The 27,785-nt window shown below is 46.5% G+C and overlaps 1 protein-coding gene across 2 annotated transcripts in view; it reads left to right on the top strand.

Annotated features, from left to right (window-relative positions):
• The first annotated feature begins 16,663 nt into the window (after window positions 1–16,663).
• The window catches only part of HS6ST2 (heparan sulfate 6-O-sulfotransferase 2), a 377,867-nt gene continuing 366,745 nt past the window's right edge, over window positions 16,664–27,785 (top strand). For both annotated transcript variants that reach the window (XM_068962896.1, XM_068962895.1), the window contains exons 1-2: window positions 16,664–17,091; window positions 17,951–18,469. In XM_068962896.1, coding sequence (XP_068818997.1) covers window positions 16,664–17,091; window positions 17,951–18,469 — 947 coding nt within the window. The remainder of the gene's footprint in view (window positions 17,092–17,950; window positions 18,470–27,785) is intronic.

The following is a 27,785-nucleotide window of genomic DNA, read 5'->3' as shown; positions in this document are numbered from 1 at the left end:
CTCTTTGCGACCCCATGAATCACAGCATGCCAGGACTCCCTGTCCATCACCCCCTGTCCATCACCATCTCCTGGAATTCACTCAGACTCACGTCCTTCGAGTCTGTGATGCCATCCAGCCATCTCATCCTCTGTCATCCCCTTCTCCTCCTGCCCCTAATCTCTCCCAGCATCAGAGTCTTTTCCAATGAGTCAACTCTTTGCATGAGGTGTCCAAAGTACTGGAGCTTCAGCTTTAGCATCATTCCTTCCAAAGTAATCCCAGGGTTGATCTCCTTCAGAATGGACTGGTTGGATCTCCTTGCAGTCCAAGGGACCCTCAAGAGTCTTCTCCAACACCACAGTTCAAACGCATCAATCCTTCGGAAGGCAGCTTTTTTTTTTTTTTTAGCTCCTGGGGCTCTGGCCAACTGCTCTCTGCTGACCCCTCTTGTTCAAACTGATGGGGACCTAATAGGATTCCTTTCTTGCGGATCAGGACTTGGGCAATCTCCACTGGGAAAATAGTTGGTCCTTTTGCTGTTCAAGAAGGCCTTGTGGTGTTGGCTCACCCCTGTGGGCATGAAATTATATGGCCTTGTTTCCAGAACTCCAGAAAAGGCTTTTGAAACGGAGGATATTCTCCCCCAGCTTCATGCCTAAGATTTTGTACTCAGAGAACAATCCATTTTAACTGGAGATTCTGATCCACGTGGAAATGTCCGTGGAACAAGGAGAGTTCTCACTCACCCACACTTTAGTTTAATGAAGGGTCTGAAGGCGGGTTTGGGGAGGATACTGAGCCCACAAATAGGGAAGTAGATGGACCCTCAGGGTTGTAGGGATGGGGAGTAGGGGGAGGAAACTGAACAGGAACTTCTGCTCTTCTACTTATTCACAGGGTCCATTTGGGCCTTGTTATCCTCATAAGCATGTTGTCATCATGAGTGCTTCCTGCTTTTATCCCTGGCAATGAAGGGTAGGGGGAGAACAAGTGGCCTCTGATGAACATGCAGCACTAGCTGCTTGGCTAAGAATGTGGGAAAGGAGTGGGGGATGAATTCATGCCCAGTGAGCACTTGCTATCTACCAGTTACCAAGAATGTCCACATCACATCAGCATTGGTTGTTGGAGAGGGACAGAACTAAGCCACTGAGCAGAGCCATGTGGTATCTGTCAGAAGAAGCGAGTCAGAACCAGCCAGAAGTCAAAAAGCAAGCTCACTCAGCCATTCTGTCCTCTTCACTGGTGTCTCCCTTTCGACAGATGAAGAAGCCGAGAAGCAGGGTAAATGACTCCCCCAAGATCCCACAGCTAGTTTATGGTAGAGCTGAGTTTGGGTTCTCTTCTGTCTGAGAGAAGTCACACACCCTTCTTGTGCCAACATGGCAGATGTCTGACTTCGCTTGGGTGCATCTATGAGGTGGGTGTCAGGTGTTAAGCTAACCATACATATATTTCCAGAAGAACTCGAATAAGAAATTTGAGACATACACAATGGGATAATTCTTCCTTAGAAGCTGCCAATATAGGGGGAAAAAAGGAAAAGAAAAAAATCAGGAAAGAAAAAGAAAGAAACCAAGGTAGCTGAAAGGCATACTTTCTGGAGAACTCAAAAGATAATGATATTCTAGCTCGAAATTTATCTTAATGAGGAAGACTCAATCAATGGAAAGAGACAGATGGGATAATTTAAAGTTCAACTTTCCTCCTTCTGTTTCTTTGTATAAAAGAGAACTAACTTTTTGATCATTTTTTGCTCAGCTGTAATATTCTGCTGCATAAAGAAGATTGAACACCAAATACCACATTAATATGTTATTGGCATCTTTCTTTTTTCATATCTTACATGTTGATTGTAAAACCATCCAGAGAGACTGATAGCTGTAATATATTACAGTTTCTCAACCTCAAATTAATTTCATAACATCACAGTAGAGCCAAATATCCTCTGCTCCAAGAAGTAGCTCAAAGTAGGTAATATTCTTTTCTTTGCTCCTTTAAAAGCTTAGTTATGGTTATTTTCTTTACTGGGTGATGTATCTAGACTTTACTTCCTTATAATCCATTACCTGCTTCAGTAATTACCACCTCTTTTGAAGTGTCCAATCTTCCAGCAGATGGACTGAGTGCCTCTGCCAGTGCCCCCAGGGTGAGCTGCACAAAGCATAGTGTGACCAGGGGAACTGTGTGTGAGCTGTGAAATCCTTGTCTCCAAATGGTCATTTCACATTCAGAGTTCCAGCTTGAGTCACTGGGCCTGTGTAGACACAACTTAAGCCAATGACCACATGAAGGAACAACTTTAGGTGATGTTCAATGACTACAAGAGCATGAATCCTTCTGTCCCCCTGCCCAAGCTCTTCTATCTGAGGAGAGAAGGTGAGAGCACTCTGTTGCTTATTCTCCATCACTTGGGGGAAGGAGTTGTGAACAAAGGGACCCGGCACTTTTTCTCTCACCTTTGAGTCTCAGGATCCCTCTGGCTGCCATAATCAAAGGATCAAAAATGGATTCCATTCTTCCATCTCTTTTTTCTAGGGCTGTACTGTCCAATATGATAGCCACTATTCACCTGTGGTCATTTAAATTACTTAAGATTAAAGTGAATAAAAATGCCTTATTATTAAGTTTGATTACAAATTAATTTCTCGGTCACAGTCACATTTCAAGGGTTCGGAAGCCACAGGTAGCTAGCAGCTAGGATTTGGGGGAGGGCAGATGAAGGATATCTCCATCGTTGCAGAAAGTTCTTTTTGACAGCTCTGCTCTGGACCCTCACTGATTCTGATCTTGAAGGAAAAGCAGCATACTGATCAGTTGCAGTGAGAAGGGAAGATATTTCAGGACAGAATTTGCAGGGACAAATATTTATTGTTTTGGTATGGTAGAATGCTCTAGGAAGAGAGGATCTTTAAATCTCTGGTTTTCTTTAGTAGTCTCAATTTTATAAGCATAACCAGAAAGAGTTTAGGATATTCTAAAAAATTTCTTGACAACTGCATAAAGTAAAATTTAAAAACAAGGTAGAAGAAGGACAAAGTAGATTAAATGGCTACAAATGCATAGTTAAATCATTTCCCACATTTCAACACAGAAAATACTTTCTTAAAGCAGTGGCCTAATTGATTTAGAAAATATGATGACTATTACTGTAAAATAACCTACAATTATGGATAATAATAACCTCAAGTTCATATATTGAGTTAATATTTATGTGTTCACTTAACCAATATTTTTAAACACCTGCTGTGTGTCAGGGAATTTTCTAGGCCTCTGGGATCTAACAACAACCTAACAGAGATTTCACCCCGCCCCCCCATGCAGAAGCTCATATCCTAGTGAGTAGACATAGAAAGCAAACAATAAACATCCTAAATTAGTAAATATATGGAATATTTGGGAGTGATAAATTCCATGAAACAAAAAAAACAGAGCACAGTAAGGGACATGCACAGTCCTTGGTAGTGATGTTAGTGGTTCAGACAGGCGGGGAGTTAGGTTTGTACTCCTGGATCCTTAGGGTAAAATCCTTATTTTATAGGCATACAAAATAAAGCTCAGATTGGTCATAGTTCATTTACACACACAGGCTTCTGTCATAACATTTGTCAGTAAGGATGCGGCAAGATGCTGTTGTTCAATATCCAGGATGTTGCCTTATTGGAGGGCAATATGGCAGCATCTATCACCCTCCTCTGTCCATGGACTTCTCCAGGCAAGAATACTGGAGTGGGTAGTCATTCCCTTCTCCAGGGGATCTTCCTGACCTTGGGATCGAACCTGGGTCTCCTACATTGCAGGTGGCTTCTTTACTGTCTGAGCCACCAGGAAAGCTCTATCACCTTTGGTCATAGCAATTCCATTTTTAGATTGCTGCATCAGTTAGGATAGGCTGGATTATTTTGTGGTAACAAAAAGTCAAAAACTTTACTATCTTATAGCAAAAAGTGTTTAGTTCTATATGTATACATGTTCACCAAAAGATCTGATCCTCACAATATGGATGAACCTTACACACACAATGTTGAGTGAAAGAAGCTGGACATCAAAGAGGACATAGTGCATATGGTGGGCAGAATCTCCTCTAAGATTCCTGGAGCCCAGTGGGCACAAATATGTCCCTAGTTATTCAAACACTAATCTAGGTACTACTGTAAAGAAGTTTTACAGATTTACAGTCCCAAAGCAGTGACCCTTAAGATAGGGAGATTATCCAGGTGAGGCCCAACCTGGTCAAATGAGTTCTTCCAAAGCACAGAATGTTCTTTAACTGCTGGCAGAAGAGGAAGTCAGAGTTAAAGCATAAGGGGGACTGACATGAAAAAAGTTCTCTGTTGCTGACTTAAAGGTGGAAGAAGCCTTGTGACAAGGAATGTGAGTGGCTTCTAGTTGCTGAGAATGACCCCCAATCAAGAGCCATCAGGAAAATGAGGACCTCAGTCCTACAACCACAAGGAAATCAATTCTACCAACAATTGGTAAACTTGGAAGATGAACCCAGCACCAGAAGAGACCCAATTCCTGGTGGACACTTTGATTTCATCCCTGGGAGGCCCTGAGCAGAGGATCCAGCCACACTGTGTCTGGATGTTCGACCTAGAGAAGCTGTGAGATGATAGTTTTGTGTTGTTTTAAGCTGTGGAATTTGTGGTCATTTGTGACAGCAGCCACACAAAACTAATACACTGTATGCTTCAACTTATATAAAGTACAAAAGCATGCAAAACTCATATACACTGATATAAGTCACAATAGTTGCCGTTTTGGGGAGTTTATTGACAAGAAAAGGGCACAAAAGAGGGTGCTGGGGCAATAATAATGGTTTTCAATATGAATGTCGATTATATGTGTGTTCAGTTTGTGAAAATTCAAGCAATGCACTTAGCCTATGTTCCCTTTTCTTTATGCATATCATACTTCAATGTTGAAACATGCATACAAAACACACATTTTGTTTTTTTTACAAAAAACCCACATAAAACAACACTATGCATTTTTTATATGTCTATTCTTATATCACTTGCATACCAAAAAGTCCCTTAACTTGCAAAACAAACTGAAACCAACGATTTCCCTGAGGGAAGGCAGTGCGATCGTATGTGAGTCAAGAGAATTTTTGTTTTTTCTACAATATTTGAACTTTCATGGAGTTTGCAGTCATGAATGACTTGGATCATTAGAAACACAAAGGTGAAAGAAAGAGTATGGGCTTCCAAGGTGGCCCAGGGGTAAAGAATCTGCCTGCCAAGGCAGGAGATGAGAGTTTGATCCTTGGGTTGGGAAGGTCCCCTGGAGAAGGGAATGGCAACCCACTCCAGTATTTTTGCCTGGGAAATCCCATGGACAGAGGAGCCTAGTAGGCTACAGTCTATAGGGTTGCAAAGAGTCAGACACGACCTAGTTGGGCTTCCCTGATAGCTCAGTTGGTAAAGAATGCACCTGCAATGCAGGAGGCCCCGGTTCGATTCCTGGGTTGGGAATATCCACTGAAGGAATAGGCTATGTACTCTAGTATTCTTGGGCTTCCCTGGTGGCTCAGCTGGTAAAGAATATGCCTGCAATGTGGGACACCTGGGTTCAACCCCTGGGTTGAGAAGGACCCCTGGAGAAGGGAAAGGGTACCAACTCCAGCATTCTGGCCTGGAGAATTCCATGGACTGTATAGTCCATGGGGTCGCAGAGTTAGACACAACTGAGTGACTTTCACTTTCACTAGTGGCTAAACACCAACAACAAAAGAAAGAGTAAAGCATATGTAGTGATCCAGTGTCTTATCTGAGCAGAGTACTTCTTGTCCACAGTGGAGGCAGACATTCACGCATGACTGGAGGAAACTAAGACACACCTAGCCATCTCTCTGGCCTCTTCCATAACAGTAGCTGTCACTTGTTGGGTATTTATTCTCTGCCAGGTCCTGTAAAAGGTGCTTTGTATACATTTTTTTCCTCTCTTTTCTCATATATGCTTTACAAGATAGCTGATTAGAATTATCCCCACTGTATTGATGGGAAAAGTGAGGCCCTGCTTGCCTGAGGCCACACAGCTAGTAAGGAGCCAGATGGAGATCCAAATCCTGGTCTGAATCCAGAAAGTGTATTCCTTCCACTGCAATTGCCAGCTCCTCCAATGGCCTCATTGATTCTTTGACTGGGATACATCACTGTATTATGACTCATTTATTCATTTAAAACTCTGAGTCCTTAATGCCTCAGTGGAGGTAACACCTGAGGTGTTCCCCAAATTTTGTTTTTCCTCCTTATGTGTGGAAATGCACCTCCAGGCATGGGTGGGATGTCTGGGAGAGTGGGGCTGATATAGAAGGAAAGAAGCAGTGTCCTAGACAGGATCGACTTGAACTGGATTTTGAACTCTCAAAATTCCCCAGGGTGGCTGATGCCTAAGGTGATTCAGTCTCCTCCTGAGGGGCTTGGCTCAGTCTAGCTTCAAGCCACAGACTTTATGATGTGGATTTGAGCTTGCTGTCAATATGATCCCCCTGTATAGACTATATTAATAAACTTGGTGCAAGTGCTGTAGACATGGAAAGTGAAATCCTATCCCTGTCCAGGAGATTCCAATCCTCAAGGCATAAGGGCCAAGCCATCCACTGAATTGCGAAAGACTTACAATGAAGGCAGCTGACTCGAGCCTGGACTTGACTCGGAATTCACTGAATGCCATACGGAGAGGGAGCCTGCTCTGCAGAGACGCTCAGGTTACGGAGATAAAAGAGCAGCCTGCAGCACTGACCAGAGCCTTTGCAGCAGACTTTTAAGAAGGAAGGGCAGGAAAAGGACCTGCCCAAACCACTTTGCCTTTGGGAGACTTTTTTATGTTCTTTGACATGAAGAGTGGTCTGTAAATACTCCAAGAGTGACTTCCTTATCATTTCAGATCCGTTTCAGGGGTCTTACAAGGAGGTACAGTTCAGCCTGAATCTCTGACTCTACATTTTTAAAAATCTAAGTATTAGGCTACAAACTCTATTGTATAATAGAGCTCAAAGAAGGTTCAGATAATAAAGTAATGCCTTTAGATTGAATAGCTTATATTATACTCATTCTCCTTCAGTTGATGAAATCTGGCTGTATCAGCTACACAGGTTTTGATGAAATTAGTGCTGAATAAAAATTTTCCCAGTTGATATCCAACAGAAAATGTCTATTTAGGATGTCATGGTGGAGCATCCAATGCAGATGATAAATCACATCTAGCCATACTTCCAGATGCATTCCACTAAGAAAACAGCCTCTCCTGCAATCTGGGTTTGCATCATCCTGGCAAATTGTTGTTGTCATTGTCTTTGTTGTTAGCTTGCTACTGCCACAGCATCTTGCATCTCAGCTGGCAGAAGATTTGTCCTTGATTAGAGAGCCAGGAACTGTTCATCTAGCAATTCCTTATATGGCTGTCTTCCAAAAGACTCTGGAATACCAAAAGTCAGTTTCTGCTTTGACTTGCTAACAAACCACTGGCAAGATCTGGAACTATAGAAACGTTTAGGGTGAAACGTTTAGAGTGTGTTTTATTTCACTCGAACTGTGTCTTGTCCTGCTCACTCTTTTCCCTGCAAAAGGTACACTACAGTTTGTATCAATGTCTACAGCCCCATTAGGACAAATAGTTGATTTTTTAGACCAAGTCCAAAAGCTGCTTTTTGCAGGGAGAAGACTGAGCAGGACAGACACAGCTCGAATGAAATAAAACACACCAGCTTGTTGACTTGGTCTAAAAAATCAACTATTTGTCCTAATGGGGCTGTAGATGTTGATACAAACTGTAGTGTGCTTGTGCAACCACACACTGCTCACAGTGTCACACTCTTGGTGCCACAGAAGGAGGGTGGCATTTGTAATTGGGCAGAGCTAGGACACTTAAAAATGTTTTTTAATTCTATTGAAGCATAGTTGACTTACAATGTTGTGCTAGTTTTTGGTGTAAAGTGATTCAGTTACTGATCTACCTGTCTATATAATAGTTTGCATTTGTTAATCCCAAACTCCCAATCCATCCTTCCCCCATTCCTATCCCCACCTTGGCAACCACAAGTCTGTTCTCCATGTCTGTGAATCTGTTTCTGTTTCATAGATGTGTTCATTCATGTCATACTTCAGATTCCATATAAATGGTATCATATGGTATTTGACTGTCCCCACCTGGCTTACCTCACATAGTGTGACAACCTCTAGGTCCACCCATGTTGCTACAAATGGCATTATTTCATTCTTAATTTTATGGCTGAGTGGCATTCCATTGTATATACGTGCCACATCTTCTGGAGCTAGGACACTTTTTGTACAACCTCATTGACAAAGAAGGGACTGGGTTACTGGACACACACATGGGCTGTATTTCCTTACATCAGTGGTAAGCTCTCTGAGAATGTAGACTGGTATCTCTTGAATATATTGGGGTACCAGGTAGGATATAATTAGTGCAAAGAAAACATTTTAAAATCATATATTGTCAAGAAAGGGGACAACTGACATCTCTTGAGCATCTAGTCTATGGCAGATCCTCTGTGAGGGGCCTTGTGATTACCTCGTGTTGGCTTGCGTGCTTGGGGGTATCAAGGGAGTGGTCAGCAGTGACAACTCCACATCAGCTGTGTGCCCTTGACCAAGGTCCTTCGGCCCTACCAAATGCCATTTCCCCACAGATAAAGTAAGGGCAAGAATAGCTGCCTTGTTGAGTTATTTTGAAGGTCGAGTCAGTGTCCATGAAAGTATTTGGTAAACCAAGAAGGCTTAGACCAAATATTATTGTTATTGGGCTCTGAGGAGAAGTTTTAAAAATGAAGAAGCCAAGGTCGCAGCCTTCCAGAAGGTTATTGCATAGCAGAGTGGACAAAGTTGCTTAAGACACTTCCAAAAAAAAAAAAAAAAAAACCGTATCAGATAGTGTGGGTGATGTCCCAAGGTTGTGTGTGCATTGAGTCACCCAGTTTGCAGTGTCTGCCTCTATGCTTCCCTCTTTAATATTAACAAAGTTCAGGCTCTGAGCCCCTAACCTCGATTTCCTTCAGTGTCCTCAGAGCATGTGCCCCCCCCACCCACCCACACACACAATGATCTCTCTCTGCCTAGGATGAGGACCGTCTAAGTTTCTTGATATTCCATTTGTGGATAGGATGACTCACTCTCCAGCTCATGCCCAGACGTCTTGGAACCGGATAAGCATCACTGGGACACTGGACTCACTGTGGAGATTAACAGATTTGGGTTCAAGTCTCAGCTCCACTGGGCTTCCCAGGTGGTGCCCGTGGTAAAGAACCTGCCTGCCAATGCAGGAGACGTAACAGACACAGGTTCAATACCTGGGTCGGAAAGATCCCCTGGAGGAGGGCATGGCAACCCCACTCCAGTATTCTTGCCTGGAGAAGTCCATGGACGGAGGAGCCTGGCGGGATACAATCTATGGGGTCGCAAAGAGTCGGACATGACTGAGCACAGCAACAACACGGCACAGCTGCACTACTTCCAAGCTGGGTGGCTCTAATCCTGAACCCCATTTTATTCATCTGTAAAATAGATACAACAAAGGTAACCACCTCACTGGGCTGCCAAACATGTTTTTTTTTTTTAATCTATTTATTTGGCCATGCCGGGTCTTAGTTGCAGCATGCAGAATCTTTTAGTTGTGGCATATGAACTCTTAGTTGCTGCATGTGGAATCTAGTTCCCTGACCCGAGATGGAACCTGGAGCCCCCTGCATTGGGACTGCACAGTCTTGGCCACTGGGCCAGCAGGGAAGTCCCTTGCTGGGCATGTTAATTGAGAGAGGGCATGTGAAGTGTGTAGCCAAGTGCTTGACACATAACAGGTATGGAGTCAAGGAGGTCTTCCTGGCATAGTCTGCTAAACATTCTGGAGTCAGCCTACAGGTGACATCACCATGGCCAGCCATCCCTGACCAGGGTGCAGAGCACTGGAGCTGGCAGCCTTGGCAAAATGTCACCCTCTCCTCAGTTGCCCCCCGTCACAATTCTAACCCTTTATTCACTCGTATCAACTCTTCTGACTGGGGACTGGAATATTGTCTTCTGTGTCAGCTAAATATTTCACAAGATGGTACCCACTAAGGCAGCTTTTCAGTGTGGATGATGTTCACCGTGTCTTTCACCAAGTTCATTTCCCTCTGCTGCTCTAAGCTTGCTCTAAGCTTTCTGCATTCTCATACCTTTTAGTGAAATCTGGATTTTGAAAATACATACATAAAAAGTAAGTCCTTTTCTAGGTTTTGCTCTCAAGCCCAGTTAAGTCTAATCTGGCTCCCTCTGATTAAAAATTAATTTTCACTTAGGCAGTGACATGTATGATTTCTCTAAACTGATTTTTCTCTTTTCCTGGGTTGTTCTTATAAAACCTCCCCTCTTCAAGCCCATTTGGGTGACAGAGATCCTTTTCCTGGGAGCCACTTTGCCCTCAGAGGCTAGCTTCCTCTAAATCCTCCAGATTGCTCTGAGATATAATTTTCAGCTTTTGTATTTTATTATTCAAAACTAGAACTCCCACAGAGACCAGCCAGGAGATCAGCAGTGGGCGTGCTCCTCTCTTGCAAAGATCCCATAGTAAGCAAACAAGTGGGAGGCTGTGGGCCAGGCAGGGCCATTCTTGCTTTTGTTATTATCATTATTAAAACCTACCTAGGGCTTTTGTGTCAGTGGGAGGTCAGTTCTCAACACTTTTCCCCAATCCTTCAGTTTTGACTTTACTTTCCAAGTCAGCAGAAGCCTGGAAGGTTTATTTGCAAGTTTCTCTCTTACCCACGTGATCTAAGAAAGTTGCCTCCTCTAAGTCCTCCCTTGGCTTTTCTGACTCGGCCACAAGCTCGAGGTCATCTTCGGTAGAGCATTTTTGCCCGCACAATGGCTAGAGAGTGGAATCCCTCCTCAGCTCTGCTTGTTAGCTGGCATTAACTTAGATCACAGCAAGTTCCTGCTGGGACCGGTCTTTGGTCTTCGGAATCATCTGATACAGCTCCTCCATTTACCAAGGTCAGGAGCTAAATCCCAGAGAGGTCAAGAGACTAGCCCAGGGTCACACAGTGAGCTGGAAGCAGAACTAAGACTCAAACATTGTTTTCTTCGCCTCCAGCTTGGCGCTCTTTCTACTCAGCCACAGGGAAAGGGTGTTGCTGGCCTAGCTCTGGCTCACACCAGATGAACACAAAACTGACCGTGTTTTTCATGACGGCTGTGGTTTGCCCAGCTGATCAAGTCGAAACTGCTCTGGCCAAATCGACCATTAACTGTTGAAGTGAACAGAGTCGAAAATTACTGTCAATAATTTAGAGTGGAGCTGGCCCTGTAAGTTCTGCACGTACTTAAAACCCTCCAGCTCAGCTCCCCAAGCATCTCCTCCACTGCCATTATACCTGTTTCATGGTGTCTCCTGGTGGGGATCATTTTTCCTCCTCCTTTGTAGATGTCTCCTGACAGAGTTCACATGGAGATGTCTCATTCTTCAGTGTGATTAAATGGATCATTTTACCCTTTCGTCACCCAGGGGACACCAGCTTCCGGAAAGCACTGGAGATGTGTGAAGGGAGGGTGAAACAAGAAGGCAGGCAAAGAAAATGGGGTGGGGGCAGAGCCAGCCCCACCCCCATCATTAAATATGTGTATGTTACTGTTGTGGGAAATATAAACCAAGAACTCAAACCAAAGATATTGAGTCAAAATTGAAGAGAAATGGACATTTACACAAGGTGTACTCTTTCCAGGAACTCAACTGAGTACCTCCCACAGATTGTTTTAGTGAACTCATATTACAACCCAGTGAGGTTGTTATAGCCCCATTTTCATGGATGAGAAAACTGAGGCTCTGAGACAGCTCAGAGAGCCCTGATGAAACCCCAGGGCAAGGTGCTCTCCAAACCTGTGCCCTCTCCTTTTAAAAATAAACTCATTTGAGATTGGCTTCCTCTTTATTCTACCCCTAAGCCAACTTTTGGAGGGTACCTGGTCAGGCTATTTTATGAGTGGAGACTGAGGCCCAAATAAGCAACATGACTGTATCAGGAGTGGAGTCTGACCTGCTGCCCCTGGTGGTTGTCAGGCCTTGGCTCACCATGGCTTTCAAAGTTCTGCCTGAACAGACTCCTCCAAAGGCTGTCAGTGAGAAATGGGGGTGTCACTGTTGGGGAAATGGTGGGCAGTTCTCATCAGGAGAAGGGCGGCCATGGGTCTGATGTTCACAGTTGACCATGAGCCCTGGTCCAGTGCTTCTTTCTCTTGCCCCTACATCCTCCTCCTCTTTTAATTCTTTCAATGCCATATGTTTTTCTTAAAGGCTAAACAAATAAATTCAGCGCTTCATGGGAGAAAAATAGACAACCATTGAGAGTGCTGTCTATAACACACCGAACCTGTTTAGAATATTAAAGTCAAATTTCGGAGCAGTGCTTTCATGAAGCAATGCTGTTCATTCAGTTTGGAGAGATGCAGAAAAGCAGCAGTGAAGTGACAATAGTTTGCATGTCTTCAATCTTGGTGACAAAAATCACCTATAATTGAGAGTATGAGCTTTTTTTTTTTTTAATTAGCGACAGCTGGAAAGACAGCTTTGAGGCAATGCTTGGGGTGAGGGGAAAGCATATTTTCTTAGTGTTTTATACTCTATAAAGAATGCCAGCACTGGATGCTTGGGGCTGGTGCACTGGGATGACCCAGAGGGATGGTACAGGGAGGGAGGAGGGAGGGGGGTTCAGGATGCGGAACATGTGTATACCTGTGGCAGATTCATGTTGATGTATGGCAAAACCAATACAATATTGTAAAGTAATTAACCTCCAATTAAAATAAATAAATTTTAAAAAAGAATTGTAAATGCATCAAAAAATAATAAATTTATTTATTTCAGTTATTTGCCAGTTTGACAAATAAAGTTTGTCAAATTTATTTGACATTAAGTTTCCACTGCTTCTGTTTCAATTTGAACAGGGGACCCTGCTGTTACCTGTCACACGGGCTCAGGACAAGTCCAACTGCTGATGGCTTAATGGGTCCCCACTGTGTGACTGTTACCGAAAGCAGGAAGGACTGGGCTCTGCCCTGCGATGAGGCGCTGAGAGTTTGGCAGCACTCTGGCCCTTGAAGAAGACAAGAAAAGCAAGTGACTTACCATATTAGAGCAGGACAATGCCCTTAGGGGACAACACCGACTGTGACTTCTTATGAATAGGGCACCTGAGCCCAAGAGCGAACAGGTGTCTTCCTCATGGTCATACAGGGTCCTGTTCTCAGCAACCCAAGTCTCTGGACTCCCAGGCCAGGGCTCTCTCAACCACCTCCTGCTCTCCTCTCAGACACCAGCAACCAAATGTGTATTTGGGAGCACACTGCTTAGTATGCAAGCCAGCTTGACCTTTATGCTCCCAGAATCGGCAACCTTTTGTGGAAACCATGGGAGGACAAGGTTCTGGATAAATAATGAAAAGAACGGCACACTGTGGAGACAACCAGAAGCCCTGCTCAGACTGCAGAGTCCTCCTCATGTTCCAAGTCCTGAATCTCAAATATATACACAGACGACCACTCAGGCTGCCCTAAGGAAGAAGATGCAAAACCACAGACCTGACCCTCACCCCAATCTCCAAAAGAGGGCTGATTTCAGAGTATGAGCATCTGTGCTAAGTCGCTTCAGTTGTGTCTGACTCTTTGCGACCCCATGGACTGTAGCCCACCAGGCTCCTCTGTCCATGGGATTCTCCAGGCAAGAGTACTGGAGTGGGTTGCCATTCCTGACCCAGGGATAGAACCTGCATCTCTTATGTCTCCTGCATTGCAGGTGGATTCTTTACTACTAGCACCATCTGGGAAGCCCTTCTAGAGTACCAAGATCTTTGTTTCTCAATTCCTGAGGGGAACCAGTTCCTGGAAGATAGGCCCAGCCCAGCATTGCAAGAGGTCTTGGAACGTCCTACGAAGGCCCAGGCATGGCCTCAGGAGAACATGGTTCTCAGGACACACATGGGAACAATTCCCTCTTCATAGCAGGGAGCCTCTTCACTCCAGGAACAGTCCTCTGAGACTTGTTCCCTACTCCCCCACAGTTTCTTCCCACTTTTAGGAACCCAGATATATGAAATCCACCACGAGAGAGTCATTTCTTTATTTTTATTACAGGATAATGGTAGAGGAAAGTCGCAGAAATGCAAATACCCTCCAGTGAGCTGGTGTATATAGTCACACTAGAACACACTCAGGTTGCTCAGTGGTAAAGAATCTGCCTGCCAATGCAGGACACTCAGGAGGCGTGAGTTTGACCCCTGGGTTGGGAAGATCCCCTGGAGGAGGAAATGGCAACCCTCTCCAGTATTCTTGCCTCAGAGAATCCCGTGGATGGAGGAGCCTGGCGTGCTACAGTCCATGGGGTCGCAGAGTCGGACATGACTAAGTGAATGAGCGCACACATCCGATCTCAGAGGCTGGACTTCATAGCCTCATCCTGTTCCTTCTTTGTGCAGAGCAAAACTACCAACCTGACTGCCCCTTCCTCTGACAATCAGATTGACTGTGTGCATGTGTCCTTCTTTATGACCTAAATGAGTAAATCCTGACTGTTTCCTATACTGGTTACCAGTCCCCCACCCCCATCCAAGGCACCTTCCCATGTTCCAGTCCCACTGATTTCTCTTAGAGCAGGAACTCCAGAGTTCTTAAGAGTCACTGGGGGCATAAATGTGTGACCCACTGTGTTCTAAAAGTGTTTCTCTGGGGACCCATTGAATGTATTGGTGGGCAGGAAGTGGTCCTCATATGGCACCATGAAGAGGGCCACCTACTGAAGAGACCAAAGGAGTCGAATGGGTGGCCTGGGAGCAGGCAGGGACAACTGGCAAGTTGAGCTCCTCAGCGATCCTCACGGCTCCCCTGGCTCTCCCCTTACCTGCCCTTGCGGATGAGTCCCACAAGCCTGGGGGCATCTGGGGAGCTCTCTGGGAGGCCAAGGGGTCTGCCTTGAAAGTTGCTGCATCTGACTCCTTAGTCTGACTCCTTCATAGATCAACTGATCCCCCCCATCCCTCCCCGGGATCCCCAGATAGGTGAAATGCCTGAAATGCAGGATTCTCAAGAATCCCTCATGCTCGCAGCCAGACGAAGGGACTCTCACTGTCCCCAGTAGCTTGGGGGCCACATGGAAGTCCAACCAGGACTGGGGACGTCTGGGGAGGAGGTAAGGGCAAGGGGCACAGCTGTGAAATCGCCTGAGAAGGGCCTCTGCCTTCACTGGCCCATGACTCGGTTGGCATATCTGAGCTCATATTTAGAATTGCCCAAACCCATCCCTGGGAAGCCCTGGTGGCTCAGCGGTAAAGAATCCACCTGCAATGCAGATTTAAGAGATCGGGGTTCAATCTCTGGGTCAGGAAGATCCCCTGGAGAAGGAAATGGCAACCCGCTCCAGTATTCTTGCCTGGAGAAATCCCATGGGCAGAAGAGTCTGGTGGGCTACAGCCCATGGGGTCACAAAGAGTCAGATGTAGAGACTAAACATCAACATCAAAGGCCATCCTCACAGTGACCCAGATGGTCAGAAATGAATCAGTCCTATTTTACAGCAGGGGAAACTGAGGCCCAGGAGGGGCAAGTCATAATCCCAAAGCTGCCCAGCAAGCAAATGACAGAATCTCAGGTCTGGAGACCAATGTTCACTGCCTCACTGCACAGACAGAATAGATGAGGGATGAACAGAACTCAGCAAGGGAACAAATGTTCTAAGGGAGATCCTGGGAGCGCCTGTCTCTGGAGGGACTTACTGCCACCCCCAGGACTCAGCTCACGGGCCCCCACCTCCCCGACAACACTGTTCTGAGACACCACTGCCAGCCCAAGTTCCTTCTGCAGAGGTGGGACTGGACACCAGTGGACACTCATTCACAGAAATATCAGTTCCCAATACCTGATCAGTCAGATGGGAATAGTCAGAGTCCTGAGTCCTGGGACCTTGTTCTAAAGGGACATTCCTTCTTTCCTTGCCAATCCTTACAGTGCTGGTCCTGCAGCAGAATAGAGCCTTTTGGGACACTTGGCTTGAGGGCGCTCTGCACCTGTTTATTAAAAGAGGTGGTGTTAGGAAATGGATGGCTTCCTGGGTTCAAACCCTCAGGCTCTGCTGTGTGACCTTGGGCACATTCTTTTCCCTCTCTGGGCCTGCTTCCTCATTTGTCACACCACCTTGGATTAGATGCCCCCCTCCCCATGTAGTATTTAATCATGTGCCTTTCTTTTAACGAATCTTAGGAGTGAAGCCTTCCTGTAGGCACGGGGCTTGATGCTGGGGATTGAGAAAGAATAGGGAAGTAAGGACCAGTCCCTGCTCTAAAAAAGCTCAAATTCTCATTCTGAAACGTTTTTTTTTTTTTTTCTTTTGAGGGGTCATGCTTTTTCCTTCATGCTGACTTACCTTTTCAGAAAATGCCCCTGCTTCCGTTGGAGAATGGAAATTGGCAAGGAGAGAGGGAAAAGGTCCAATTTGCGCCTTTGCTATTTTAGAGGAGGCTGAAATTACGAGCCAAAGTGTAGTGATGTGCTCACTAGAGTGACCTCCGTCCCCCCAAACAGGAGAAAACCCAAGTCTTTTGCTTAAGTGGTTTGAGCTCTTAGGCGTGAGGCATTATTACATAAATTCAAGCTCGCTCCTGATCCTTAGTACCCTGAGTTGCCTGAAGGGGGGAATGGCACTGCCTGCGTGTGCAGCCCGGGTGCTCGGGCCGCCGTTGCAACCGGAGCGAGGAGCGCCCGCCCGCACCACCTGTCCCCGCCGGCATTCCAGAGTAGAGGCCGAATTGGCAGCAAGCCGGCCCGGATCAGTCGCCGCCTCAGTCCGCGTGGGCCCTCCTAGGGGTGTGTCTCGCGGATTCAACTCCCAGCCGCTCCTGGACGAGCCCCTAAAGGCTTCTTCTTCTCTGGCGGGAGCCGCGCGCGCCCCTCTCTTCGCGCTACTGCTCCGAGGCCGCCGCAGGCGGATGCACGACCTCAGGAGACGCTGGGACCTGGGCTCCCTCTGCCGGGCCCTGCTCACCCGGGGCCTGGCCGCCCTGGGCCACTCTCTGAAGCACGTGCTCGGCGCGATATTCTCCAAGATTTTCGGTCCCCTAGCCAGGTACGTTTTAGGCGAAAGCGGGACTCGCGCTTCTGGGCCAGGGCGCGCGGGAGCGGTGCGGGAAAGGAAAGCAACCGCGAGGAGAGGAAAGGGCGCAAAGTTCCGGCTGGCCCGCGGCGGCCGGGCTCGGGGCTCTGGAGGGGAGCGGCGTGCGTTTGGCTACGCTGCGGCTCCTTCCCCGCGCTTCCGCGGGCACCCTTAGCGCAGCGTCTCAGCTAGCAAGTCGGGTTGCTCGCGGACCCCCTTCCCCCAGGGGAACTCCGAACGCCAGGCTCTGAGCTCCCTCGAGGCGCCCCTCAAGGTGGGCAACCTGGTGCGGGCAAGAGCAGGGCTTCGGAGGCGCACGGTGAAGGAGCCCGAGATTGGGCAGGCGAGGAGGTGGCGGCGTGCGCGCCAAGGGGACTGGGGGCAGAAGCCCCGGGGAGATTCCGGTGGGCGAAGCGGGATGGGGATGGGAGCCACGGAGCCACCGAGAGTGGAACGAGATGCGCGGAGGCTCGGACCCACGGTATGAGTTGGGGAGAGGGGCAACCGGGGCAGGCGGGGTCCCACGGGTACGAAACCCCGCGAAGCCGCTCCAGAGAGCTCTGGTGCGGGAAGAAGGCAGGCGGCCAGCGGTAAGGAGTCGAGGGTTGGGGGGAGGAGGGGTGTGCGGCAGAAGCCACAGCGCTGAGCCTGCCGGGAAGGAAGGAAGCGGGGAAGGGCGCCGCCGCCGCCGCCGCCGCCGCCGCCGCCGCGGTGGAGTACTCGGTGCCGAAGGGAGGGGGAAAGGGGAGCAACCGCGGCGCCAGGGGAGGGGGCGCGCGACGAGCGCGGGCTGAGCTGCGGGATTGACGTAAGGAGCTTGGGTTTCCCCCAGCGTCGGGAACATGGATGAGAAATCCAACAAGCTGCTGCTGGCTTTGGTGATGCTCTTCCTATTTGCGGTGATCGTCCTCCAATACGTGTGCCCCGGCACAGAATGCCAGCTTCTCCGTCTGCAGGCGTTCAGCTCCCCGCTGCCGGACCCGTACCGCTCGGAGGATGAGAGCTCCGCCAGGTTCGTGCCCCGTTACAATTTCAGCCGCGGCGACCTTCTGCGCAAGGTAGACTTCGACATCAAGGGCGATGACCTGATCGTGTTCCTGCACATCCAAAAGACCGGAGGCACCACTTTCGGCCGCCACCTGGTGCGCAACATCCAGCTGGAGCAGCCGTGTGAGTGCCGCGTGGGTCAGAAGAAATGCACTTGCCATCGGCCTGGTAAGCGGGAGACGTGGCTCTTCTCCAGGTTCTCCACGGGCTGGAGCTGCGGACTGCACGCCGACTGGACCGAGCTCACCAGCTGCGTGCCCGCCGTGGTGGACGGCAAGCGCGACGCCAGGCTGAGACCGTCCAGGTGAGTGCGCGCCCGCGGCCGATCGGGGCCCCCCGAGCCGAGCCGGGGAGCTAACCCGGCCCGGCGGGCGGGCAGAGGATCGGAAGGCGCGGCCGATTGGTGCGGGTGACCCAGGGACCACCTCGGCGTCCCTGCAGTGGCGCCCGGGCTGGGCTGGGCAGGCGCCTGGCGCCTGTGGCGCTGTGGCGGCTGCAGGAAGCTTGTCCATTCCTACCCGGGACGGCTCCTGTGTCTGCACACGGGTTGGCCTGCTTGGAGGCTCAGAGTGCACGGGGGGAAGCGGCTGGGAGGCTCGGGACGAGCCCCCCCGACCCCCGGCCCCCCGTCAGCCGCCTGGACAGGGTACAGAATGTAGATTCCGCACTGGAGCGCCGGAAGGAGCCGCGCTCTCCGTGTAGCGTGCCTGAGCCCCTCCAGCCTCTCTTTTCTCTGCGCCCAGGTTCCCAAGCCGCCTTTCTCTTTGACGATCCCGCATTCTTCCCCCTCCTCCCCGGCCTTTCCCCTCGCTTCGTCTGTTCGCCTCTCTTTCTCTTGCTTGGGATCTTGTCAGCTCCTGGCCGCTTGCTCTTTCCTTCTCCCTCCGTTTTCCTTTCTCACTTTGCTTCCCGTCCTTTCTTTAACCTTTTTCTGTGTGTGTGTGTGTGTGCGTTTGTATGTGTGTTTTTCCCTTTTCCTTCCATACTTTTGTCGCCTGGCTCCTCCTTTCTATCCGCTGGCTCTACTCTCCTTGGGCGAATGAATGTCCCTCTGCGGCTGTTTGCGCACACCCAGTACCCAGCTTGCGCCCCTGGCTACTGGCTGCACACGGGGCATCCCCTGCCCTTTGCGAGTGCAAGGGGCACCTCGAGGGCCGAAGGGCGGGTTGGGACGCTGCTGCGGATCCCCTGTGGGGCTCAGTCTTGAGAAACCTCTCTTGAGTTACAAATTCCTGAGCCCTAGAGCAGGCGCTGCCAGTCCACTTGCTGGGAACCTAGGACTGATGCTGAAAGAGCTGTTTGATGAAAAGCCAGTCACTTTTGAAGCGAGGGCATTTTCCTCCAGCCAGCTGCAATGCCTGGTTGCTGGAGGTCAGGGAGTGCCATAAAGGGGGAAGTAGGAAGGACTCTTTGGGGTGCAATTGCCCCAGACAGGGCTCCCATTCTGCTGCTCTCTATAAAACAGAGAGGGCTGCTGCAGGGGATGCCGGGAATGGATAAGGCATGCTCTCTGTCTCTCCACCGAGCTGACCACAAGAGAATGCTGCTGCTACAGAGGCTGCTTCCCTGGACAGATTCCCCATTCCCTTCTCGTGGTGAGGGCTGCTCTGCTCCAGACACTATCACCTTTTGTTGGTACCTCTCAGAATGCAGCAGCCAGTGTGGGTTTTTCTGTGCAGCCCCAGACGAATGGAGCCCTCCAACTTTCTGGTCATCATTGAGATTTAGAGGAAACCTCACCCCCTACTCACTTTCCTATCCCTCAGTTTACAGTGTCCTTTCTGAATGCTGGAATTCTGGGAGAATCTGTTGAACTTTCATTTCCCTTCCAGCACTAACCTCCCCTGTTCTCAACTTCCTAAGAGAACCTTGACCCTAGGAAGGGTGCCACCTCAATCCATTGTGAGAATTGTGTAAGCCATTGTCACCACAAGACTTTAGGGTTTAACATGTTCACAAACAATTTGGCAATATTGAAAATAATTCCTCTTGCTAATGGAGCCTGTAGGTGTAATGAGAGGTGCTGATATAAAAAAGAACTCTTGAGGGCAAAAATTGAATTCCACAGTCATGGCTGTGGCAGAGGAGGAAAAAATGAAGTCTTGGCTACTATGGCCCGGCCCTCACTGGAGTTCCACAAGGCACATGTGCCTTTTAAAATCCCTTTGGACAGGTAGTGTGACATAGTGTGTAAACACACATTATTATCATTGTGATCTTGTGTATTTGATGGCCACTGTCCTCTGGCAGATTCCTTCCGAAAATTTCCATAGGATAACAAGGACCCATCAAGGGGAGGGCTTAGCCTCTTGGACAGTCCCCAGTGGAAGCAAAATTATTTGACATGAAATATGATTTCCTTGGTCATCAAAAGGGTGATACCACAGTGCCATCTAGTCTAATAAAGGAAGAATCACTTTCTAAAGAGTCGGAGTTACTTGGATCTTCTGATATTCACCAAAATGAAGTAAAATTTGCTAGAGAAACACGTGGCTACCCCAAGGCACTTTATTTCCTTAATTACCTACCTCCAGAAATCGTCATCTTAAAGAGTAGTCATAGCTGGAGGGTTCCAGAATTTCCCAGGATGCTGACTGCTTACAGGACCAGTTCTGTGAATTCTGACAATCTGTGTGAGAGAAGGTGTACACAAGTGTGTGACAGTGAGAGTGTGTGTGTATGTTGAAAATTTAGAGACAGAAACATCTGTGCTGGCGGTGATGTGTGAGGCTGAGGAGCTGGTCTCAGGGGACAGAAAGTCAGCCATGGGGAGTTCCTGTGTGGAGCAGCCTTCCATGCCAGCTGCTGGTGGGCTCTGTGGTCCGCTGAGCTGAACAGAACAGCAGCTCCGTCTGTTTGGCCTGGGAGTTCTGACGCCTGGGCCTCAGTTCCAGGCTAGCCGTGAACCAGCTGCGTGACCTTGGACCCGAGCCTGTCCCAGCCTTATCTGTGTGGAGAGTGCATTCTGGTTCCTTTGCCATCCCTTATCTCCGCTATGTCTCTGTAAAGTTGCACTGTTGGTAGCAAGAAGGCAGAGTGGGCAGAAGTCTCCCTATTTATCAGATGAGACAGAAGCCCAAAGGGGTTGAAGGACTTTCTCAAGGTCATTGGACTCTCTCGTGACACAGCAAGGATCTTGCTCCAGCTTGGGCTGATTCCACAGCCCTGGCTCTGTTGACTGCAACTCCATGAGTCAAGGTTTTTTTTTTTTTTTTTTTTTTTTTTTTTGCGAAAGCACAGTGAGGTATTTCATGTGAGTCATTACCACAAAGTGAACACTCCACGGATGCTCACTGGTGTTATTATCACCTACATCATCGCTGTTTCCAGTCGTTTTTACACATGTGTTTGAATGAATGATTGGACCAGGGTTGCCGCAGCCATTGGGAGAGAAATAGAATTCTACCTCCCTGAAGCTTTATGCTCACCAGGAGAAGGTCTGGTAGCTGATTGGCAAAGGGGCGTCTTATTGCCCAGGCAGGAATCACTGCAGAGCTGAGCAGAGTGGGAGTACACTGGGGGCCTGGTGAATAAGTGTCAGGAGGAACCATCAGCGGCGACAAGGGACACCTTCTGAGTCACTACATCCGTCCATGCTGGGGTGGGGGTTGGGGGGGAGGCAGGCATGAGAGGCCACTGAGGCTGCAAGCCAAGACCTGAATTGTGCTCCCACTGCTACATTCTAGAAGTGCTCGGGTGATATATAACTGCTGAGTGCAAACGGCTGCCATCACGCTGCCTGGAGAGGACAAAGAGAGAGTGCTTGGCTGGCAAAAGGCACCAGTTTATTAAGAATTGTATTTGTTTAAAAAAAAAAAAACCCTAGAAACTGCATTTCATGCCTCTGTGTGCAAATATGTTGTTTAGGGGCCAGAGCAAAATCCTGCTCATTTGAGAATTCCCAAGACTGTTTTTGAAAATGTATCAAAACATGGTTGCCGATCAGTTCTTCTGACTCCCAGATTCTGCAGGCTTTTTCTCAGGCCAAATTCCCTCTGTTTGTAGCCAACTCTAGTGCATCCCTGAGTCTGTGGGAGGACCTCAGAACTGGGCACTGAGAAACTGCACCAGGCTCATTCTTCCCCTAGTCACTGTGCTGGCTGGCACACTAGGGTGGCAGCTGGTGGCAGGAGAAGATCAGCTTCCTCGGCTACCCAAGTCAGAGAATCTGGTCATCGTATTCATGGTGCATCTTAGACCTTTAGCATCTTTACATTTTGCAGCAGTCATAGTGGAAGAGTAATTAATTGTCACCTAGAATCCACTAGGTTATCACTTACAGGAAAGGACTAGATGGCATTTCTGTGGAGCATAGCTTTCTCTCTCTTTTGTCTTCTTTGTGTTCTCTCCTTTTTAATACTTGTAGTAAAGGCTTCCTTTTCTTTTCCTTTTGTTTAAAGATGGCTTTATTTATTTTTGGCCACGTGGCTTTTGAGATCTTAGTTCCCCAGCCAGGGATTGAACCTGGGCTTCGTCAGTGAAAGCACCAAGTCTTAACCACTGGAGTGCCAGGGAATTCCCAAGGTGGCTCTATTTTGACACAGCCATGTCTTCGTAAGAAGTCCATAGTGCATGAGCCTGCTCATGGCTCAGGTGCCCATGCTCCACTCCTTCCCTCATGCAGTGAAGCAGGACGACGAGACTGGCATGTGGTACGAGACTGGCATGTGGTACAGGGCAAGGCAGCGAGTGAATGGATCAATTTAGGCAGTGGTGCCATCCTTCTGGTCCCTCAAGCTGTAGGCCACTGGATTCTCACAGGCATAGCTTCAATTAGCCGAGGATGCTAAGAGCTGTTATTGCTTCCTGCCCTGCACATGTGTATTTCCCAAGAGAGGGGGAGAAATTCACCATGATAAATTAACATATTTGCCCGGATGGCAAATACGTTGCTGGCATCCCAGCCAAGCTCAAAGTTCTCAAGGTGGTATGAAAAGCTATTTGGAATTAGATTTTCTTAATAGTAATTTTAGATTAGTGCTGTTAAGTGGCAATAAGAATGTTAGAGCTTGTCTTTTCTAGATAGTATGAAATGACATTAAAGAATAGTCACCTCTCCTATCTGTCATTCATGAAATGAAATTTTGCGAAGCTGCCCATTATATTCTAGGAGAGAGATGTGCCATCTTTGCTGTCACAGAACTTAGAGTAGAACAGAATAATTTGGTGTTTTAGATATTTAATAAAGAAGATGGATTTTGTTTGAAAATGATTTGAATATCAATAATGTCTTTAAAATGTCGTACCTTTATTGGAATACATTTTAAAAATAGAGAAAAGTTCATCTGTTTATATGACAGTTTAGGTTTAATCAGCAAACTTTGTGGAGTAAGTATTATGACCTCTGCTTAGTGCTGGCAGTTGGAGGAGATTAGAGCCCAGACAAATCCCCAAAAGCCGAGGTCACCATCTTCAGCCTCAAGTTCATGATGGAAAAAGTGCAGAACCACATAGTATAGACAGGTGGGGAGCAGGGAGGAACCAGTGACTTGGCAGGACCACCCCCCCTCTGTAAAATGGGAAACTTAAACAGGTTGCTTTCTAAGGCCCTTTTCTTTCTAAAGGATGAGGAGCAGGCCAGAAAAAGGAGAGATCTGTTTGGAAAGGCTTCTGGGAATAGGTGGCTTGTTCTTGGGAAGAAACCAGCTTCTTAGGACACACAGGTTTCATCCCTGGGTGGGGAAGATCCCCTGGAGGAGGAAACGGCAGCCCACTTCGGTATTCTTGCCTGGGAAATCCCATGGACAGAGGAGCCTGGTGGGCTACAGTTCATGGGGCCCAAAGAGTCAGACATGACTTCGGGACGAAACAATGAACAAACAACAACATTTAGAAGGAAGGAGGCACTGTGGGTGGATGTGGCATCCTCATGGCATCTCAAGGTCAAGTCCCCGAGAAGGTTCATGCCTGGGGGAGGGTTAGGGAGCCTCCTTGTAGAGGTCCTGGAATGGCAACCAGAAGGTTGAACCCCAGAGGTATGAGAAACTCTTGCATGGCAGGAATGTAAGAAGCACAAAAGTAAATGAAGGCTGTAGTCAAGTTAAACGTATAACTCTGATTTCCAGTCTGGGGTCAAGATGGTACCACTGACAAAATAGAGAGGTTGAGAAGGGGGTCTAATGAGAGCTGTGAGGGTGCTGAGAGCTGTGACCAGTTTAACTTGCCTAGGTTTCTACTGGCCAAGGCTTGCAAAGAAGTGAGAACCGGAGTTCTGAACAGGTTAGGGCTTAGTTGTATACATAGGAGTCTGTGAACCCAGTTAATCTGAATTCACAGTTGGCAGTATTATTTAAATGATCACTGCAGTTTTCATGTGGGAATCTTAGCCAAAGAAAAGACTATTTGAATAGAGGAGAAGATCGACAGTTATGATTACATAAAAATGAGAAATGTTTATCTGTCCAAAAATAACCAGAATGAAAAGGCATGTGTCAAACTGATGAAAATATGCACAACAAATAAAACAGACAAAAGGCTGACATCTTTCCTGGAAAAAGAACTCCAACGAATTGAGCAGAAAAACAAAGGCTATGACCAGAAAACTTGCAACATGGACCCAAAGCTAGTTTACAGAAAGGGAAAAGATTAGTTTTTAGTTTCTAAACTACAGAAAAAAGTTTAGTTTCACTAGTACTAAAGAAATGCAGATTTCAATTGTATGTAGGAAGCTTTTTGCTTCTCTAATTAATTAATTTCTCAGATTGAAAAAAGACAACTTGGTCTACATCACCACCGCCGCCAAACAAAAAAAGGATAGTAGTCAGTGTTGACAAAGGTGTGATAAATACCATCATTCATATACATTGTTGATGGAAATGTAAATTGAAATGATTCTTTTGGAAATGAAATAGATAAACAGAACATTGACAGTATTTCTTTGACCCACGATTTCTTTTCTGGGATTTTACTGAAAAACAATCCTGTACATGTCTTTCTATCACTCACTCATTTATTTATTCATTTATTTACAAATAGTTATTGAATATCTCATCAATATGCTATGTGCTAGAGGCACTGTGAGGAACCAGGTGAACACGGTCCCTGGGTTCATAGAGTGGGAAAGGGAGACATGAAACAAATAATTCATTACTGAAAATTGTGAGAAGTGCCATGAGGAAAAAGCAGAGGGTGACATGACAATGGCATCCTAGGAGGCTCCCATTATTTTTAAGTTATTTGGAGTTATTTGTAAGTGTAACAAATTGGAAAAATCTGATCCACGTATAGGTGAATGGTTCAAGAAATCTCAGTACATCCACTTGAGGGATTATTTCAAAACCATTTAAACGTCCTTTTCAGAGTATGGAAAATTGGTAGTGATTTAATGCTAAGGGGAAAAGAGATAGACAGTTATGGGCCCACTTTGACAACAATTATGTGAGAGAGCAAAGGGGCGGGGGTGGAAGGAGAGAGGCAAATCATCTTTCCATCCGTCTCAAATCTAAGCATAAAAGGCAAAGAATGGAAGAAAAATACCAAAACGTCAATAGCTCAATTAGTGACTTATTTTCTTTCTCTGTTTCTTTGAAGGATTTTAATTTTCTTTACGAGTATGCATTGCTTCCATAATAAAAATAAGTATTAAAAGTTTTTAAAATGATGCTTAATTACGGCTTTGATAAATTACACACGTCTGCTTTTTGGTTTCTAAAGACTATTGGCTGGTTATTTCATTAGCCTCTTGCTATTCTGGGAGTCCTTAATGAGGAAAGCAGCCTTGGCTAAATAAACTCTGAGACTGAAAGTCAGAGGTGATAAGTCAGACATCGATTGTTGATTTTTCTGATGGTTGGCTGTTGTCACATTCCAAAGAATCCATGGAACTCTTACACTAGTACAGTACAGAGATATTTGAGTGGATTGCCATTGCTTGTTCTCTGTTTAAAAATTAAATGAAACAGGAAATTAATAATGGCACACAGAAATAAAAGGCTTACTCTCTTCAGCCAGAGCCACCCAAGATAGCCTGGACTTTGAATACTCATGAGCCTCTTTTCAAGTGAGCTGATACGAGAGCTAATGGTCTGATTAGAAGAGCGAAGTCTTGGGGATGGAGAAGGACTGTAGGTTCTAAACGTCCATGACTGAGGGCTTAGATCAATTAGTGCATGTGCTGCCCTCATCCAGGAGGGAAGTGGAGCCCAGTCTGCTGCAGCAGCCTCCCCCTAGAGCAGTTTCACTTCAAAAGAGCATTGCCCCCGGTTAACTGTAAATTAAGTTGACTAGACCCGCGGTTGCCAACTTCTTTGGCACTAGGGACCGGTTTCATGAAAGACAATTTTCTCATGGACTGGGGATGGTGTGGGGGTGATTCAAGTGCATTACATTTATTGTGCACTTTATTTCTATTATTATTTTATCAGCTCCTCCTCAGATCATCAGGCATTTGATCCCAGAGGTTGGGGACCCCTGGACTAGAACACTGCATTCCTCAACTGCTCTGGGTATCTGAGGGGCCACTAAATCTGAGGTTCAGAATCTTATTGTTGAAACTCCACAAAGACCACATTCTAGGGACAGTGTAAAGAACGTGCTTCGCAGTTGGGAAGCTAATATCAACATTCTGTGCCAAATAAGATGAGATATTTAGTCACTGAGATTAGGAAAAAAAAAGTATAGATGGGAATATTTGGTCTTCCATTAAAGTGTAATGAAGAATCCAATTAATGGTATATGTCTTCTAATACAATGTCATTTTAAGCTTAGAGAAATATCTGTCTAAACTTTTAGTAAAATATTTATTGGCAGAAAAGCTTTCCTAGCTTTGCTAGGTATTGGACTTCGCAGATTATTTAGTTGGTCTTATTGCATCCCATTTTGTTATTTCTGCCATTTTGCCTCTAAGAACAGTGTTGAAGACTTTGACACGTTTCAGAGCATTACACTAAATAAATCTGTCTTGCACGTTCCACTGTGCTTTTTCTGGAATATTATAAATATTCAAATATAGACACACATGCAAATTCAAAATAAAATTAAATAATGCAAATTTGGCATAAATTCCATATTTATAACTTAGCAATAGTTTTGGACTTGTTATCCTATGATATAAATGTGTCAAATATGAGCTCATGGGAATTACCAATAAATGTATTTTTCTGATTAAACTGTGGGCTCTTTTTTAATCACAATTTAAGCTTCAATTCTGGTATATATTATAAGAGAATAATTTGCACTTCATTTACTCTGAATTGTCAAAAATCATGTTCTTTCTCGATGTAAATGTCTGCAAAGAGGGCTTCTTATTCAGTTTGATTGGTTTTTGAATTTTACCAGTGGAGATGCCCTAGTGAGCCTAAGAGAATTGGTTTGTTTCTGTGAAGAGTATAGTTCTAATGAATCACTTCCATGCACACTTCTGAAGGAATACAGAGCAACTGAAAGTGTGCAGTGCATTGGTTTACATCAAATGGATTAGGCTTGTGTGCACTGTTCCTTGCATTAATTGACCTTTTCCCATAACTGTATAGTATCAGCTCAGATTCACTCATGGAGATCATTGGACTTTTGCTAACTTCTTACAAGAGAGTGAATGCAAGCAGAGTGTTTCGAAATTAACTAGAGTTACCAGGTTACAGCTAGGATACAAGAAGGTACTTTTTAAAAAGTCCTTTTGATCT

Source organism: Capricornis sumatraensis, chromosome X, assembly GCF_032405125.1.
Source record: "Capricornis sumatraensis isolate serow.1 chromosome X, serow.2, whole genome shotgun sequence".
NCBI classification, from domain to species: domain Eukaryota; kingdom Metazoa; phylum Chordata; class Mammalia; order Artiodactyla; family Bovidae; genus Capricornis; species Capricornis sumatraensis.
The sequence above is the reverse complement of the archived record's forward strand: the minus strand, read 5'-3'. Positions and strand labels throughout refer to the sequence as shown.